Below are 19,471 nucleotides of genomic sequence, written 5' to 3'. Positions count from 1 at the left end.
GAGCCCAGAACTAACCCCAGGGCCGGCCTAGCCTATAAGCGAACTAAGCAGTCGCGTAGGGCCCCGAGGCTTTAATAGGGCCCCCAATCTGGCAACCCGTTTTATGCGAAGTGCAAGCGCAGCGTGCGCCACTAGTGTAGTAGCGCTGCTGGCGCGGCAGCGCACACAGCGGTAACAGATAACGCACAAACCGCATTTATTTGTAATGACAATCTGGCAACCGAGACACCAAACCTGCGCTGATTGGTCAACTTCATTGTGCGCGAGGAGCTCGAGAGCAAAACATAAACACAACAGAACATGGTCCCTGCGTGGTCCTCATGTCCAGAGGAATATATCCCCCCCGATGCCGACGATGTAAAGAAACTGCAAACTCAACAACACTCTCCAGGTATTGAACTTCTCTTACAAAGAGACGGTTAATGCTGCTGTTTGAAACAACACGAGTCTGTCACGTTAGTTCGCTCAGGCTGGAGGCGACGAGAGCTCTGCCCCGCGCACAATATGTTTGAATGAAAGATAATAAGCTTCACATTGACACCAGCCCCGTAGTGTTAGCTGCAGGTGAGGCTGGTGAGGGGCCTCTATGCCCCGGTCACTAAGAGGCGGAGATCCGGTCCAGACGAGCGCCGTCTCGTCCAGAACCTCTGACGTGAGACTTTGGAGTGAACAGTGTGCGGCCCTGTCCCGGGCCCCTGTCCCGGGCCCCTGTGCAGCCTCAGTCAGAGATGAGCGGTTTGAGTTTGTGTCCCTCTCTCACATCACCATGTGTGAGATCAATCGTGACTCGTGATGTCTGTTTTACTTTGACTTCTTAACGTGGAATGAGAGGAACGTAAAGGTTTATGCACGTAAGGTCCATCAGCCAATCACATCGCAGCATTATTTCATGCAGGAGTCCAGTGTGTGATGTTCTGATCAGAACAAACATTTATATTGTAATTCACTTTTAATAGAGCAATAAACCATTTCAATTTATTTAAAAAGCATCATTAGACTATTTGAAATAAATTATAATAAATTGATAGTGAAAAATAACCAGACATATTATGATTACGTCTGTTATAGAATAATACTATATATTTTTATATAAAAGTGGCAAAGTTGCAGAAACGCAGTCTCTTCACTATAACTAGGTTTGGACCTTCACTTCTTGTTCTGTTCATTCTCTGGGAATAACATGTTTGCACTGTTTTATCAGTGTTAATTGTTAATCAGGCAACGCTTATGCCATTTGTTTAATTTAATATAACTTGTTTTGTCACTTTGGCAAGAAGGAACAGTTGGGAGCTGTAAAAGATAAATTAGTAAGGATAACTATTACTTTTACATTTTCAGTTAAAATGAATCAATTTGACCATAATTATTTTTCATAGCCAATATTGTATTGAGTAATTAAGTACACTAATGTATTAATAACTGGCTTTAGTCATATTCTCCTGGCACAGTTTCATCACATCATCATTTTATAGCATTACAACCTCAACATTTTACTCTTACTTTAGCCGGCTGGACCACATTAAAATGCACCAGAAGACCCAAAAAAGGTCTGAAAATCTCTGGGGGAGAGCCCCCAGACCCCCCTGTTCATTAATTTAAACTAATGTGCTAATGTGGCTGTAGACCCTTAACGCCCACAAATACGCCCAAAAACATATCTGGGACGTGTGTTATTTGTACAGGGAGTAGAGGTGATGTCAGCGGAATACAAAGTTGCATTGTGAGATTTAAGTTATCAATATTTGAGCTTGTGAGGTGCTGAGAATAAACTAACTGTCAAACAGATGCTCTGGAGTTTTGTTGCGCTTTGTTTGCGTTGAAGAAAGTTCCCATATGTGAATTGTTCACTGACAATGGCAATAAAACTGATTCTGATGACGTGGTGAGGGGCCCCCAAAAATGTTTTCGCTTAGGGCCCCATGAAGGCTTGGGCCGGCCCTGACTAACCCTAACCTTAATGTTTGAACCCGAAATTTTTTTTATTGTGCCAAAAGTGGAAGTCGAACTCTGGACTTCACACATGCAAGTCTGCATCTTTAACCGCTGGGCCAACACATTTTGTAGACTGTTTGCTGGGAGACAGAAAATCTCTCCAGAATCGGGATGACGGTCTCGCCACAACTGCATGTTGATTTTTCAGCTCAGGCAATAATTTTCTCTTGCGTCCAAATCCGCTCTTGTCTCAAACTAACCCAGTGTCTGAAGCGTATCAAGGGCCACCATTTAATTATGGTCCTTTTGGGCCGCCATATTAGAGCCAATTCTGACTTAAGACTTCTGTGAGCCAGCTGGTGTCTGATCTAGTGCCGACCTTAGACCTAAAAGGTAGCTCCATAAATTGGCGTCGGGTGACATCAGTTGCCCTGACCTCACACTTCCTGGTTGCCGTGTTGCTCCACAACACTCCGCAGTTCAGGTATTTTTGCTTTAGTATCATTTGATGCGAGAACCCTGTATGAAAATTAGCGTCAATATTTAGTGCGCTGCCATTGGCCCGCGTGGTGTGCAACCTCCGGGATGTACGGCGTGCTGTTGGCCAGGCTGAGACGTTGAGCCTCGCTGTTCAAGCCCTGGCTGCCGTGTGTTACACCCATCTCGTTTCAGGTGCCCCGGAGACAAGTTGTACGACTTCTTTGAACTCTTTCAACTCATCTCAAAGTGCATAAACTAAATGGATTAATCAACACAACTTTTAAACCATTTAAGATTGTATTAATAAATTTAGTATAACTTAAACCTTTGTCATTCCAACGAATGTGCATGCCTTGAATTGGTCCTTAGCAAAAACCTCAGGTGGCATTGTTGGTAATTTGGGTTTGTAAACAGCTACGGAGTAAAAAGCAACACCACCAGTCCACTTTACTACATATTAGACAAACATTTCCCTATCGAACAAGTTTGGAAAGCAGAGCTGAGACCATTCATTATAAATGTATCCACAGGTCCTTTCTCAATCCAAGGAGATGGCATGTGAAACCAAGTGTTTCTTTTGGCCAAATGATTGAACATGTATGCATCTTTCCCCCCCCCCCCCTCACACAATAATCTTTTTATTCGTCAGTGTACTCTGGTTGCTCGATCAATGCTTGTTTGGGGCGTAGGGTGTAGACAAAGGATTCACACTAACAAAGCTCTGCAACTTTTCAAGGTAGTTTATTTACAGAGAAAGCAGTGTTAAATACAGGACAGCAGAAAACAGCGCCCTGGGTCCGCTGGTGATCAGGAAGATGAACCCCATCTCTGGGCGTACCTGGCCTTTATATACTGAAAACGCACAAAGACTGATATCATACCTGTCAGATATTGTTTGTCGCACATGTAAAGGCCGGTTAGCCAATGAGATCAGATGTAAAGAATATCCATATTTGGGTAGGATGAGGACCGAAAAGCCCTCTCTAAACTGGAGAACTTACAGAAATGAGATGAGAAAACACAGCTGTATACGAGGCATCTCAAGGCCTCGCAGCCAATGGAGACATCTCCCATTCGGTAGTTAATCAGATGTGGGCCCCTTACATGCTGTGGATCACACATTTTGGTAGAAACATATTCCTAAAAGCCAGTCTCAGAATGAGGCCCAACTTTGCATGGACCTAGGTTTAATACACTTTAACTCCTTTTTGATATTGCTCCAATGCTGTAGACAGTTTTACACCAGATGTTTTGTCTGAAGCAACTACACCCACATTTTAATTTAAAATTTTTATTAGAGTAAAAAAAGTGCAGTTCAGTTGATGAAGATTGGTCCTGATGAGACGTGTTCCTGCACAGAGACTCTGGGACCTGAGGACGACATGAGAAATTAAAAATCACTTCAATGTAATCCTTTCACCACTACTGAGCTAAAAAAATTCTTAGATTCTTAGATTTGCAATGGAAAATCTAAAACGTATCTTACACATATCAGGTGTGGACTCTCAAATAGTTAACCATTTGAATGATTTGATAAAATGGCCTGGGACTCAGTTTTAACAAAATAAATGCATTTTAGAAAACACAGGTGACTGTTCAATACAGTCTCAATGTTTAAACATGTCTCTTCCTTGTCAATGAACCTATATATTTTTAAGGGTGGTTTTAAAAAAAAAAAAAAAAAAACATTTTGAGCTGTATACGTTAACTTCTAGTCCATACACAAGTCCTTTGAGTTTAAAGTAATTTTAAGTGTTTATACCAGCTTAGGACTCTACTCAATTCTCTGGCCTCAAGTCAAAACAGAAGTCTTTAGACTAAGTCCCACCTCTGCCATGTATACATACAAATTATATAAATGGAATTACATTTTTCCATACACAATTAATAGCACAATGGGTAATTAATAAGGCTCTATTTGATAAAGCCTGGTCTCACCTTTGAGCAGGCTGGAGCAGTGTCCGGAGCAGACTGGGTCCATGGGGTTCCTGGGGTCACAGATGGTCACATCACAGTGGACAAACAGCTGAAACACAGTTAGAACAATACTTACTACTGGACTGGAGCTGTACCCACTACTGCACAGTGCTTTGTCTATCAGACGTGCACTTCTCTTGAGGAATCATTACAATACTAAAAAAACGAATTAAAATGTAAGAAGCCAACTAAATATCAATACCATTTGAGTAATAGTATAGTACTCGACCTCGGATGCACAGCATACTTAGTGTCCATTAAAGAAACTGTCCCACGTCACGTTTGATCAGGACACACTTTTGTTCCCTCCATTATAGAGCAGTCTTTGTTGAAGTGTAGATTATTATTGTCCTTGGAGCTAATCTGAACTCTGGCTTCTGTTCCCTCCCCACCTCGGCCTTTCTCCAGGGTCTTTAAGGATTAAATCTGCTTGTGACCTATGACACTAACATGCTGAGTTTTGATTAGTTTGTCAGACGTTCACCATTATTCACATCTGGGCACATTCCTCTGGTCGTTATGGCACACAAGTTTATGGAGGGTTTAAGGAGCATGGCTTTCCAACCATGTGACCAATCAAGTTGAAAAGGCCATATTCCAGTCCAAAGCTTTTTTTAACCTTTGAGCTCACCAATTTAATTTGTTTTATTAGTGTCACCGAAATAAACATTCCCAATGTATTTGATTCGATACCACAATGACCAAAACATTCTTTTGGTAAAGGTTTTAGTCAATTGGCTGTATACATTTTCAATACAACATAATTGTAAGACCACAGGGTTTAATAAAGACGGTACACTAGTCCCAATAAAGCTTTAGATCTTTCTAAAACTGTTCAGGAAAGGTCAAATTGTGTCTTGTTACTTTTTTTAGTACCATAATTGCTCAAATGCGAAGCAAGTTTCGATCTCGATTAGCACATTAATACTTTTTACAACCCTAGTTTGAGTTTTACTGTCAACTTTAAGTAAAAGTATGAAAAGTATGAAAAGTAGTGAACCCTGCAACGAGCAGACAGCTGTCCAGGGTGTACCCCGCCTAAGGCCCAAAGTCACTGGGACAGGCTCCAATCACCCGTGACTGGTGTGCTGGTGGAGGGGGACACGTCTTACCTGAGGGCTGGTCTGCAGGGCGGTGGACGGGGACAGGAGCAGCTGGAACCTCTTGAGCTGAGGGGGGAAGAGGACTCTGGAGTCCTTCCACACTGGGACGAGCTTCACTGGGAGTGGGCTGTCGGGGACGACGCAGCTGCCAGGGAGACAATGAGATTCAAATCTATTCTTCAAGTTATTTAACAAGCAGGACAATTTTTTAAATTTGATCTTCATTGCCATTTTCACATTGCTTTCCTAATGTTCAATGCAGCCTCATACCCATTGGAGATGAGGTCCCATTTGGGTGTGGAGTTCCGGTCCTCGTCCTCGGTGGCCCAGCATTTCTCTAGCTCCAGAGAGAGACTCCCCTTCAGTGCAGGCTCCAGCTCCACCTCAAACCACAGCGCCTCCTGCTGGGTCTTTGAGAGTGGGAAATCCTCATCTGTGTGGAATTGCCTGAAGGAGTCATCTGGGGGGGGGGGGGGAAATCAAGTTAAAGTATGTGATAAAATGTAAATATATGATTTATATTTCTGTGATGTATTATTTGCATCATTAGTCTGAGAAAAACGGCATGTGTGACAAACTGCATTTGTCAAAGTGTCGTAAAGATGGGGCAAAGGAATGTTTACTCCTAGGGAGGGGGGGTAACAGCCCAGGGGAGTTTAGGTAAACATTACCCATGCTTTATCTCTAAGGAAAATACCAACTGTTGTAAAAGACAAGTGGCTTGATGTGAAGCTGACCAATGAGAATGTGACGCGCCTATTTCATAATTTGTAATAAAACCAACCTGCAAGAGAAAAAAAACGTTGTTAGACCAAGGAGGGTCGCCAGGCTGCTTACAACAGCCTTGGTGACCAAACCCGGCGGTTTCTCCCATGCATGCTACACAAAAGTCTTACATCTGTATCGTTTCATATTCTAAGTTAAATTGTGTTCTGTGTTTTAAGGAATAGCATTGGTTTATGTCTAATTTCTTTACATTTTCTCAGCAGGTTGTTCACAATATCCACAATCCCTCTCCACATGTGCCAAGTCCTTCATCAAGCTAATGACTCTTCACTGAAGCCAGAGTCTTAACAGTGGAACCACAACATTAAGACCAATTTGGATATTACTTTTAACTTCAGTTTATGTCCTAAAATGGAGGCGCTGCTCGGAACTTACAAGGTTCCTCCAAAAAACCACAACCAAGATAGAAAAAAAACTTGCATAACTGACAAAGTCCTCATATGGTATTAGACATGACTTAATGTGGGGTCTGAGGAGAGTTTCTTTTAGTACTGAGGTTTAAAATAAGACGCACTTGGTGGATGCTCTCCACTGCTGTAAAGAAAATGCAACATACTTCAGTTTATGGAACTTAAGGTCCAAAACCCAGTCTAAACTGGTGACAATATACATTTAGTCATGAAACCCATTACTTAGTCAAGTCATGGGTTTCAGTAAGAGTCCTCACCACGAGCCATCCTCATGTGCACGTGCAGCTTTCCTGTGGCGGTCTCTGCAAACGGCTCACTCGTGCGAGCACTGACGACGAGAGAAAGTCCGGTCGTCGTGTTGGTGTCATACAAACACATCACCCTCAAACTGGAAAAGAGAATGTCCGCTGTACCTATGTGTTAAGTCAATAAACATTTGTGTAACTGAAACTCACTGATATGACATCTCCTTGTCTTTACTCTGACCCAACTCTTCATTATCAGGGAGAGAGATGTCGTTTTCATAAACCATGTTGTTTCCCACAAACTGAAAACATTTTTTTAAAGCGTCATTGCCAATAAATGTGCACCAAAAATAATTTACTAAGGAATGTTTGTGTGAAATGTCTACAGCCTTGACTAAATGCACCGCTGTAAAGCTCATCTCCAGCATTTAGCACAACCACAGTCGCCGAAGAGGACGGTGCTGTAAAAGACTTGAGGGGCAGCTCGGGCTTTTTTCCATTTCTAGATTAATTCATGTGCAAAGTATAATTCTACATTTTAAAATTTGGACAATGTTTAGACTAGTCAAATTTCTGCACACACATTGTTGAAAAGGATTACACACCGTTCTGGTGGTGCCGCAGGAGCTGGCGGTGAAGCTGAAGAAGGCGTAGTGATCAGTGCTGAAGCGAGGTCCGCAGAGGGGGTCCATCAGAGTGAGTCGACCGGGCTCCAGACCAGGGACGGACTCCAGCTTCAGAGCCAGGGCCGTGATGGTGCCATTGGGGAAGCACTCTGGACAGAAGATTTGAGACATATTGAATCGTTTAATTTTAAATCTATGCATTAGTATTTTACAACTTAAAATATTGTTAAATACAGCAAGGTCTATTTTATCTAACTAATTACCCATTTGTAAACATCATTTGAAATAGTCTCCATGGAGACTGTTTTTTCCTGGATGGTTCCACATTGCAGCTCGTCTCCATGGAGCAAACCGAGCCAAATTACAGGTCAGATCTGTGAAGAGGCGACGCCACTCAATTTGAGTGTATTTAGACAGGGACAGTGCACAAGATAAGCCTTTATTGTCCACACATGGGGACAATAAAGGATGCTTTGTATCAGGCTGTAGCTCAAGTCTTTATTTCCACCGTTTGTTTCTTGGCACACAAAGTGAATGTTTGCCATGGCATTTCCGAGCAATTAAAAAAAAACCTATATTGAATACATCTTTTTGATCTGCACTTCATGAATATAATATTTTAATATGCTCTGTTCCTTTAATAATAAACACAAGTAGGAGTTAAACTAAAATGACTTAAAGTGTAAGAGGAAGCAGACAAACCAGTGAGAGTGGAGTAGAAGCTGCAGCTCAGGGAGAAGTCCTTGATGCGTCTTTGGTCCTCAGGAGAGACCAAGACCAACTCCAGCCGGGCCTTGACTGAGGACGCCTCGATGGCCTGGACACAGGAGGAATCATGGACCCGTTTCACTAAGCAGGTCTCATTGAACAACCCTGAAAACTCTGGAGCGTCGTTTTCGACCAACAGAAGAAATGGCTAATAAAGTAAAATCTAAATCTTTAGAATAGGGGAGGTTTGAGTTAAGGCGTGTCACGTGTCACTGTCCACAATTGGTTTTCCAACTCTCCATAAAACTACACTGCTGTGGACCAGGGTTTAAGTCTTACTGTGATCTTCTGGTTCAGCGCAGGAGTCATGTGGGGTTACTGTGGTGGCTTTAAGTGAATTCTGTAAATTGAACCAAAACTCAAACTAAACCAGCTTCTCTCAACAAGCCTCTCATCTAGACCCAAACCATAACTGAGCCAAGTCTAAGTAGACCGGCCAATACACCAACCTGAACTATACAAGGTCTAAGACAGGTTCAATATCTGCTTATTTTGGTATTTGGAAATGCTTCATGTACCTCATAGATGACGTCTGGTGCGAGGATGGGCACAGTGATGGAGAAGTGTGTGCCATTCTCCACAAAGGCATAGCGTTGGGCCAGAGCAGGGGTTAGTATGTTCTTGCCCACCAACATCTGGAACTGCTCAGACCCAGACCGAACCAGGACACGGAAGTTATGCCCATCACAAGCCCCGGTCACTGAAGGGGGCACTGACACACACGGCAAACATCTTCACATTAGTTTTGCATGCACACTGGCTAAGGTCTTAAATATAGCAGTTGTTGACCGTTACAAAATATATCAAAAAAGGCAAACATGAAATTTAGGGAATAGTGTCAGTTGCATTGTACTGTGCATCAAATAAAAGTAAACCTTGAGTAAGGTTTTAAGTGGATTTTGTTTAGATCAACATAATTTTAGTTTCCATTTATTCTTTTATTATTTAGTTAGTACCCTAGTTGTCACTCTTTGCAAATGAAAAGTAGAATAAGTAGATTGATGAGTTATGTTGCCGGTACAGACCTATGTCTAGGAGTTGAGCTTCCAGAGACGCAGAGAGGGAAAACGACTGGAGCGTCGGTAACACCAGGAACCCAAAGGACACAGGTGCAGAGTACACGGTAAGGCCCGGGTCGTCCTGTGGGCAGAGAGCGATCACCACACAGTTAACCCATCATTCAGGCTGATTTTTCGGACTAAAATCACCCTCAAACCCTATGGCGTTTAAACAAATGTCTGTCTTTGTGAAGGGAATAGTTTTGACCTCAGACGTCAGATTTGATTATGGTACAAGCCATGCACAGAGAAGCGAAAAGGCATCTACAGCGATGACAGAGTGCTCAATTCTAGGATTGACAATTCCCATTTTAGAGCTGAAACCAGGAAGGACAGGTAATTAAGTATTTGAAAAATAAGTTTGGCTCATGACTAACAAATCCAGAATGATCTGTGTTTTTATACAGAGTGATATCAGTCTAGACACCACTTCCTCTGTTGTGTCACACCATGAACCAAACTCAGACAGGACTGTAAAGAAATTTCACTGACAGAAACAAATTAGCTCATTGGCCAGCCATCCTCTACAAATTTGCAGATTTATGCAGAATTAATGAGCAAGGCACATTTTGCCTTGTGATTTTTTTCCTTTTATCTCCTTCGGAGCAGACATTTGTCTTTGGGCCTCAATCACACCCATCTGAACTCCGGGAGATGAACCTAATGACCAGACTCGCATCTTCGTAAAGTATTGACATATCAGGCCAGAATGCATAAAAGGTCTATTCAAAGTATGTACATTTTAGGCCCAATAATGTTAATACTTGTGGGTTTAGAGTACAAACTATCCTGATTCATACCAGAAGAGTTTACTTTAGTTTTTGACTGGGAATAAGAGTTATAGCTTTCCCTTTTGCCTAGAAGTGTGATAGTTTAGTTTCAGTGAACAAAAAGGTTAACATTTGAGTACTGATAGTTTGGATTAAAGTTTGATTTTCCCATTTCACAATAAATTTTAGGTCCATGGAGTAGGATTTTTTTTTCAGTCCACAGACAATGTTATTATTTGGTGGAAAAATATCCTGTAGTCAGAAGTCCAAATAAACAAATTCTTCAACCCTCATGATGGCAGCCACATCTGCCTCACTCTGGTTGTACATTTGACTCACCGACTTCAGAACCACTTGGTCTGTGAGGGGCACATGGACGATGAAGGTCTTCAGACTGCTATGGTCCTGGATCTGCTCCTGGACCCTGAACCCTCTGGAGATGCTTTGCTCCAGGGTGAGACTCTCAGAGGGGAACGAGATGTTGAAAAAGACCACGTCTAGAGCTAAAGGCCCAATTGACACCTTAAACATTCGCTCCATATGATCCGTTTCTGAAAGAGGGAGAAAATGTCACGTTGCAGGCAGGCCAAGTGAAAAGTACTTTACGTTGTATTATTCATTTCCTGCTCAGGGCTATTCCAGAGTCTACACACGAGTGGCTTTGGTATTCTCTCAGGCCTTGCACTTTCTTACCCTGGGTGATTTCAGTGGGCAGGTAGATCAGGGGGGTGCTGATGGGGAACAGGACCTTGTATCTGGTGTCTGCAGTAGACAAATCTTCGGTCCACAGCAGCTCGAGCATGGGCTCCACACTGTAAGACATCAGGTACACACCCTCCTGCACCACACTCTGAAAACGGCAAAGGCATATCCCAAAATTAGACCTGCAGATGAACCCTTCCAGGAGTGACATGTTCAGAACAGACACATCCTAGTACTGATGAACACACCATCCCATTAATGTTAATGAAACAAACATTACTTTTTCAGACAAATGAAGAGTTGAATAATATTTTGCAGCCCATTACAATATGGCTTATTCATATTCAATTCTGGAAAAAAAAAAGGCAATAGATTGTAGAGTGTTAGGTGCCATCTTTTAGGCCCTTAAGGGCATTTGATACCTTAATGACATCCTGATCCACAAATAATCTAGCCGTAACTATAAAAACAGTGGTTTACATTATGCCTGGAAGGAGAAAGCAGTGCGTCGTCATTAATGTTGCATTTCTAAAAATACTGGTGTGCCACAAGGATCCATTCTAGGGCCTTTGTTTTTTCATCGTCTATAAATGATTTGCCTGAAACATGTCCATGTTCCCATGTGTGAAAAGACTATGAAGTTTCAAATGAACCGTCTAAACACATTTGCTTTGCCACATCTGAACTCAAGCTAATGATAAATGGACAAAACATTGAGCTGTCTCAGATCACCTGGGGCTTGTATTCTATTCACAACTCAAATCTTAGTCATATCAACAAGGTTTGTCAAAGCAAGCAAAGCAGCTCGTGGTCACAGGCCACTGCCACTTTGGTCAAGCCTCTTCAAATGATATTAGGGCCATAAAAAAAGCTGGATAGGAAACCAATTGGTCCCACCAGTGTGTGAGTTTGAATAAAAAGTTAACTTTAGAAAATTAGCGCAGCTGAAACGTGTACAAATGCTTGCACCAGCAGGCTCTTGGTGACTTGATGGTTCCTCTCAGGGCAGAGGGGTCAGTCAGAGAAGCTCAGTGGAAACGTTAAGAGTCCCAAGGCGTAAAATCAACTTTCACCGTACAAGCAAACAATCCTGTAGAACTGAAGGGAGAAACTAACTGGGTCCTTTTCAATTTTTTTTTTTTTTTTTTAATATACACAGATTTAGGATTTCTCTTTAGTATTACATCGTTTATGAAAGGTCTTTTACGTAAAAGCCCCACTAGGGACGGACATTTAGAATTGGCCCCGGCTGAAATGTAGTGCGTGTTAAATAAATAGTTTCTATCTTTGTTAGACATTTTCCATCAAGTGTTGACCGTCAATATCTAACTTCTGGTACTTGATGTTGGCGTGCTATTCGACACCAATTACTAATGTTAAAAAGATACTACATGAAGTTTGTAATGTTTAGGCCAACACCAACTCTCCCATTGAAAATACAGATCCAATACATGGAAGTGTACCAGCCTTTAGAATGCGGACGTTGCGTTTAAAAACTTTGGAAATATATTCTAGTGTGGCTCAGTTGCAGAACAGCAGCACTCTTCACCATTCAAGGCTTTAATGGCCATGCATGTAAAATAAAAAAGTACCAATTACCAATGGAAGTTTAGAACTAATCTAAAATCCTTGTATTAAAGTATTGTTCAAACAAAGCAAAAAAAGTCAATTCATGTTCTCTCTTATGTCTATCGTTGGGGAAATTGTGATGTTTTGTCTGTTCTCTCCAACCCATGTTGATACAGTGTGGGCTTGTAGCATGTTCTAATTTTAGTATTGCATTTCCCTGACCTTCATTGTATGCATGTCATGTGTATGGAGTTTGAATGAGTTTTGTGCCCGTCACAAGTCCTGGCAGGTTATGAAGAAAACATAACCTGCCAATGAGACTACAGATTTTAGCCTGCATGGCTAATTCTGGCCCATTTACATGATGGCCATTAATGTACAGTCTCATTACATAAAAATATGAACATAACATGTAAAAAACAAATTGCAATCATGGATTCCACCAATTTCCATTTGTGGATTCCACCAATTTCTTTTGAAAATACCACAGAAAATGGGCCCCTGTCATTAGCAAATTGTAGCCATTTCACACCAAATTTGCTAGTGCTCTGTCACTAACTGTCTGAATACCTCATAGTGTCCTCCTTCGGCTCCAATGGGAATCTCCACCATGATGTAGGGGTCACTCACGGTCAGGGAGTACCCCCGAGCCTTCAGGTCGGCATCACCCAGTCTTTGCCCGTTCACGCCCAGCCCCACGCCCAGCAGAGTGAACTGACCCTCGGACAGCAGGGGGGTAATGCGTCTGGGCAAGAACCAGCGGATGGAGACCTCACTGAAGGAGAGGCCGCCTGTGCAGAACCAAGAGCAAACTTCACACACATAGTTTAGATTTAAGGTGCACTATGCACTTTTTCTGGAGGCAGGTCTGTCACTGGTTTGTCACATGCAAATGCTTTGGTGTTCATGTATTCAGTTTAAGTATGTCAATCGCTCGTTTCTATGAGACAGTCTCTGAAACGTACCCGGCTAAAATATATATATATATTTTTTTTTTTTAGGGAAGAAATGTATCAAATCAGTGTGCACTTGTTTAAATGCTGCTAAACAAAGCTATCTACAATAAAAAAAAGTCACTTGAGCCTGAACATTGCTAAAAATGATAGAAGCGGATAAAGATTACACCATTTACAAGGACAACATATTGATGAATGTAAACAGAAAGGTTTGGGACATTTTACTGTAATAGTGCCAAATTGATAGTTTAGTCAGGTATGTTACTGGGTTAAAAGTGTCAATAATAAACCTGGGCTGGTCGTAGATTTTATGTTCTTTATAGCAGGCCAAACTCTGGTTTATACATTTTTTTAAGGTGCAAAATTAAACCCTTTGGATTGCCTTCACGCATTTCCAAAAGCCCCAATAAATATGGATTAATTCTAAAAATGGGATTGGAAGGTACAGTACGTTTATCTGGGACACATTAGTAATGATAAAGGATGATGCATTAGTCATTTTAGAGCATTTAGGTGCAGCAGAAGAGGAGGAAGGGGAGCATCAGCAGCATCGGAGGAGCCGCGGGTATTTAACCTGGAAGGATGGGACAGGCCGCTGCAACATCGATCTGAGAGGCCAGCCACTTGGTCCCAAACAAAGTCGAGGCCTTCACCACCGTCATGGGCACTCCAGACACCTGCAGGAGGACACAGGGAGGTCCGTTTTGTCGGTCAAAAGTAACCTCAGCAGTCAAAACATATTCTAGTATGTTTTGTCATTTTTTTACATTTATATTGTTTGAGCAAAGTGTAGGTGTCTGACCTTTTGCACGTAGGTCTCTTCTGTGGACAGCGGACTGCGGAGGACCAGCCTGCTGTGAGTAAAGCTTAGCCCATATCCTCTGCGTAGCACCTGAGATACCTTCAGGGGGCGCTGCTCCTTTGAATGGGAGAACACCACCACCGTGGTGGAGGGGAAGCCTGGGTTTACATCCTTCTTCAAATGGAAAGGACACATGTTTATGATGACTTCTGTTTATGATTAGTGTTAAACCCATTAATTATACCGCCAATTAAAAAGTTGCAACATACAACTTTCCTGATGGAGGGTCCACCACCAGCTCATCTCCATGAAGATATTGCAGGTTCCTCAGTACAAAGCACAGGTATTCAAACTAACCTTCAGACTTCCTACTAAAATGGCCCAAATAACCATTAGTAGTCATTTTTACTGTAAATTTGGAAAATTCTACCACAATGAATGTTGTTTTTGTAAACTTTTCCTTACCAGCCACATCTGGTTAGGGTCACAGTCCAAGTAGTATTTAAACTCTAATGTTCATGGTTGACTTTAAGGGGAGTTATACCTCATCTGTCATAGCCTTGTATCCAAGGGGGCCTCCAAGGGATTTATCTGCTCTTACGCATCTGATAAACACATTCTTTACTTGGAACTCCTTTTGTACGGCCATTTTTGTACTAATTTGCATAGAAGTATATCTGCATTGTTCTTGTCTGGATTCACTGCAAAGCCTCGACACCAAGTAGAGCATCCTGATCTGATCAGTAAACACCTTTAACTAGTCCTGGTCTTTCTGCAGAACACGGTACTTTATTACAAATAACCTAAATAACAAACATGCTGATATTATATTCAGACCTAAAATTAATGCACCAAACCTTTTATATCTTTTAGAATGGCCCAACCAGGGACAGAAGTTGAAAATTAGCACTGGCTATAAACTTTGCATCACATTGGCTACAAGCTTTGTTTTGTAACTATGTAGGAATGCATTACCCTATCAAATAAATAAAAAGATGGGGTGGCTCATAAAAAAACTACATCAGAAGCTAAATGGAAGGGAATTATTCACTTCAATAGCCAAGTTTCATGATGACGGCCGCTATGAAAAAAGGTTTGGACCCATCATAGGGGTTATAATTGTTTTAATAAAAAAATGGTCCTCTGCATTCTGACTGAGGAGCACTATGGGAAGAGCTCTTGTTTCGTTTAAAGCAATAATGGTAAACATGAAAGCTGAATGTAGGGAGACATTGAATTTGAAGGGTACATTGCACATTAATCAGCATCAATGTAAATGTACTTAGCTGATGTTAGCTCATTTGCATTGGTAGTCCCTTTTCTTGGATGGCATTTTTTAAATTATATAATAAACTGCAAAGACCGTGCTCACAAATCTGTTTCTACAGAAGCTTTTAGAAAGGAACAAGAGAGGCTCTTGAATAGCTTCCGGTGCAGTGTTCCACTGTTGGTGAGCTCACTTCACAACCATTACATTGACAAAGTCAAAGGTGCACCTAGAGCAGCACTAACCCAGAAGAACATACACCCACATGAACCCCACCGTCGGGCACACTCACCTCTGCAGCTCGTCTGGGATCTCCAGTCTTGGTGCCAGAGAAGGATGACTTGGGCAGGATCTGATCATCTGGCAGCACCCTTTGCACTGACACCTGGAACCACAGAGGACTGTTACAGAGTTCTCCCTTTGAGTTCTGTTGTGACCTCACTGTACCAGAACACACCTCCATGTAGTCTCTGTGGCAGAGGATCTCCCTGGAGGCCCAGTCCTTGTACTCACAGGTCTCGGCAACGGTGTAGATCTGGTCTTTGGACAGCCTAAGCTCCAGCTCCAGACTAAACTCCTGATCCTTCTGTAAAACATACACCACCATCACCACATGTGCTGTTGAACATGACACAAGTACAATTCAAAATATGCGGCGTTAATTCACTCCATGCTTTTTTTCTAGAGCGCTCAAGTCCATCAAGACTGTCTGACTCCCTCTGCACTCTGAGGTCCAGGGCAGAACCAAGGGATTGCCAGTGATAATCTTAACAGGACACTACCGTTACAGCTTTATTTGGTTGAAGAGACTTTTAGGAAAAATCAAACCTAGGATAAGTATGCAGAGCACCAACAGTGTACGGTTTTGTACTCCTTTCTGCCTCTAGCCATTTAATATCCCCTGGTTTCGCTACCAGCCTTAATATTCAGGCTGTTTCTTTGGCCAAGAGGCTGGAATTGAGTGCTCCTTCCTGTATCGTTACCGGACCTGGCTGTGAGTAAAGCAGTTGAGCAGCGATGCATAGATGTGCATTGTTCCAGTGGTGTCCATGTTGGAGCTGAAGCCGCACTGAGAGGCCAGGCTTCTGATCAAGACCACCAGAGAGCCATCTGCAGGACAAGGTTAGAAGGTCAGTACAGCAAGGGATTAGCAGGATGGAAAGACATTCCAGAGTCCAAGAGCAGAAGTGAGTAGAGTGCAGACCAGAAACCTAAGTAAATCATTTTATTTCACTACATTTGAGACCAGGCATTTTTACATCTTGCTGCCTAAAGGATGAGTTTTAGATCCCCAGTAGCCATTGACTTGACAAAGGCTATTCTTCCTGGGTTCAATCTTTAAAAAAAAAAAAAAAAAAAAAACATGAAACACACTTAAACACTAACATGAACACACTGTTTAAAACACATCACAACAACTGCATTGCAGCATTCCAATAAAGTATGCTTTAAATGCATACAAAATGTTTGTAATGTCCATCGCCTTCATTCCTCTGAACTTACATTTTGTCAAGCTGTTGCGTTAGACTGGAAAAAGTCCTTGATAGTGATTTAAAGCTATGCGAGGTACAACTGAGGTTTAGAATACAATTCAACGGTTGAGAACTAGGGAAATAACAATTGGCAATATTCTGAAGACTGCTCATTTTCATCCCATAGCATCAGCAGTGCTTTCAAAATGCTAAGATCACAGTCCACCATCTATAAATGATGCCAAGAAATGTTATGCTCAGTTACATTAAAGATGAATGATTTCATATTAATTCAAAAGTTATGTATACAAGTATGGTTCCGACTCTCAGACGCCTCTGAAGGGATGAAATAGAAATACTCACTATGGACTGCAGCGACCTCCAGTCTCTTCCCAAATACTGGGCCCACATCAAAACGAAATAGATTTCCTAGACATTCAGTTTGGATATCTGCAAATAGAAAGATATTTTCAATCACAATTTCTGTTTATCAAATATGACAATTTCACTTACTTATGGGTGGCTTCTTTTGTGCATGAATTGGAGCTAAGACAAGTATCCACCTACAACAAGGACAAATCAAAACAATGAACAAGTTCTGTGAATTTGAAGAGAGAAGGGTACTGACCATAGCCATAATGCTAATCCCATTTCAAAACTATTCAAATTTAAGATGTTCATCTTATCACTGAACAAAAAGGAAGGTAAGTGTAGCTGGAGTGGTAGTTGCAGAAGCTCCTGTCTCACTGCTCCAGGCGCAGGCACAGGTGGATCCAATCACATGCTGATGGGCCAGAGCACTTTAGAGGGAGGACAGGAAGTGACCTCACTTATACACCAAGTCAGGAAGTGACATCACTTATACGCTTCAGACAGTGACATCATTTCATGGCTGTATTCCATCATTTAGGCACGTCAGAAAGTGACATCACTTACACACACTATAAAGTCAGATCATTTCATAGTTTGGTCCTATTTATGTATTTCGATCTCAATATTTAATATTTATTCAAACCTACTTGAAGTCCATTTGTATGATATACACGAGTCACATTCATTAATGTGCACTTTCCCATACATACATATATACATTAACATGCACGCACACACACACACACACACACACACACACACATGAGCCTGTCCCAGTGCCTTTGGGCCTTAGGCGGGGTTCACCCTGGACGTGGGTCAGCTCGTAGCTGGGTGAACACACAAGCCAGTGCTGCTGACCACACCCACAGAGCCTGACAGCAGCTCCGCCTCTGGAGCCCCGCCTCCTACCACTCTCTCCCCCTCACACTCATATATACTCCAAGCACATCTATAATTCACTTTTTATATATATTTGACCTTTATTTGACCTGATAAATATTTGAATCCAGGACATCAGCTGCTCTACATGTTGGTCATGAGGGATCGTGCAGTGAGAGAAAATGCTCCTCCCCCAAGTTCTTGTCCTGCCACTGTGTCCTGGAGCAAGACCCTTCACTGACCATGTGTGAGTGCCTTTTATTTATACAGTTTATACAATGAAAGAACCTCTCCTTTTCATTGGTACCCTGTCAAATACAAAATACAAAATAAAACAAAGAAACACATGACATCCTGATAAAATGCAAATAAAACATAAAATAAAATATTCAATAAAATGAAGAAATCCATAAAAACACATAAATACAAAATGGGATAAAATCATGTAAAACAAGAGCACTCCTGTGCTTTGAGTTCATTAAAAGGCATAAAATAATTGTATTTAAATGTTTTTGTATTTTTTCCGTAGCTCCATATTGACTCTGTGAGACTCTAAAATAAGAATCCTGTAAGTGCAGTAGTAATGAACTGTACAGCTGAAGGAGTTCACAGGTTTTAAGACATTTTAATTGGGTAATTTCAATCAATCAATTTTACTGTGTAGACTCTTCGTCTCTCTCTACCGCTCCCTCTCTGTCCCATCTCCTCTTCTCCCTCTCTCTTCACGCTCTTTCTCCTCGCCCTGCACTCCTCTCTCTCTCTCTCTCTCTCTCTCTCCCTCTCTGCCCCATCTCTTCTTCTCCCTCTCTCCTCGCGCCCCTCTCTCTCCCTCTCTCTCTCTCCGTCTCTCTCCTTCTCTCCTCACGCCCCTCTCTCTCTCTCTCTCCCTCCCTCTCTGTCCCATCTCTTCCTCTCCCTCTCTCTTCACGCTCCTCCTTCTCGTCCTGCGCTCCTCTCTCTCTCTCTCCCTCCCTGCCCCATCTCTTCTTCTCCCTCTCTCCTCACGCCCCTCTCTCTCTCTCTCTCTCTCTCCCTCCCTCTCTGTCCCATCTCTTCCTCTCCCTCTCTCCTCACGCTCCTCCTTCTCGTCCTGCGCTCCTCTCTCTCTCCCTCCCTCTCTGTCCCATCTCTTCCTCTCCCTCTCTCCTCACGCTCCTCCTTCTCGTCCTGCGCTCCTCTCTCTCTCCCTCCCTCTCTGCCCCATCTCTTCTTCTCCCTCTCTCCTCACGCCCCTCTCTCTCTCTCTCTCTCTCTCCCTCCCTCTCTGTCCCATCTCTTCCTCTCCCTCTCTCCTCAC

At 42.3% G+C, this 19,471-nt stretch overlaps 1 protein-coding gene across 1 annotated transcript; it reads right to left on the bottom strand.

Annotated features, from left to right (window-relative positions):
• Positions 1–3,727: 3,727 nt before the first annotated feature.
• LOC140363240 (uncharacterized) lies at positions 3,728–17,584 on the bottom strand. Its single transcript, XM_072449699.1, has 21 exons — positions 17,552–17,584; positions 17,437–17,486; positions 17,287–17,373; positions 16,440–16,561; positions 15,909–16,037; positions 15,717–15,836; positions 14,185–14,358; positions 13,957–14,059; positions 12,997–13,217; positions 10,849–11,005; positions 10,495–10,706; positions 9,353–9,467; positions 8,846–9,039; positions 8,262–8,376; positions 7,539–7,708; positions 7,144–7,235; positions 6,946–7,076; positions 5,763–5,952; positions 5,502–5,637; positions 4,351–4,438; positions 3,728–3,783 (listed from the first exon to the last, which is right to left on the bottom strand). Exons 1-21 carry the CDS (start codon positions 17,572–17,574, stop codon positions 3,728–3,730), a joined length of 2,685 nt encoding a protein of 894 aa, XP_072305800.1. The 5' UTR covers positions 17,575–17,584.
• Between the last annotated feature and the right edge of the window lie 1,887 nt (positions 17,585–19,471).

This window comes from Eucyclogobius newberryi, unplaced genomic scaffold, assembly GCF_026437365.1.
Source record: "Eucyclogobius newberryi isolate DKJ021-1_F unplaced genomic scaffold, fEucNew1.0.hap1 SCAF_1, whole genome shotgun sequence".
NCBI classification, from domain to species: Eukaryota; Metazoa; Chordata; class Actinopteri; order Gobiiformes; family Gobiidae; genus Eucyclogobius; species Eucyclogobius newberryi.
This window is presented reverse-complemented; position numbering and strand designations above follow the sequence as displayed.

What these genes read in the sequence shown, in the direction of transcription:
- LOC140363240 (XM_072449699.1), bottom strand. Translation starts at nt 17,574, where the DNA reads ATGGGATTAGCATTATGGCTATG. An exon ending in GGATTAGCATTATGGCTATG is followed by an intron (nt 17,487 to 17,551) that starts GTCAGTACCCTT and finishes TCCTTGTTGTAG; the next exon opens with GTGGATACTTGTCTTAGCTC. An exon ending in GGCCTGTCCCATCCTTCCAG is followed by an intron (nt 13,218 to 13,956) that starts GTTAAATACCCG and finishes GGTTCTGCACAG; the next exon opens with GCGGCCTCTCCTTCAGTGAG.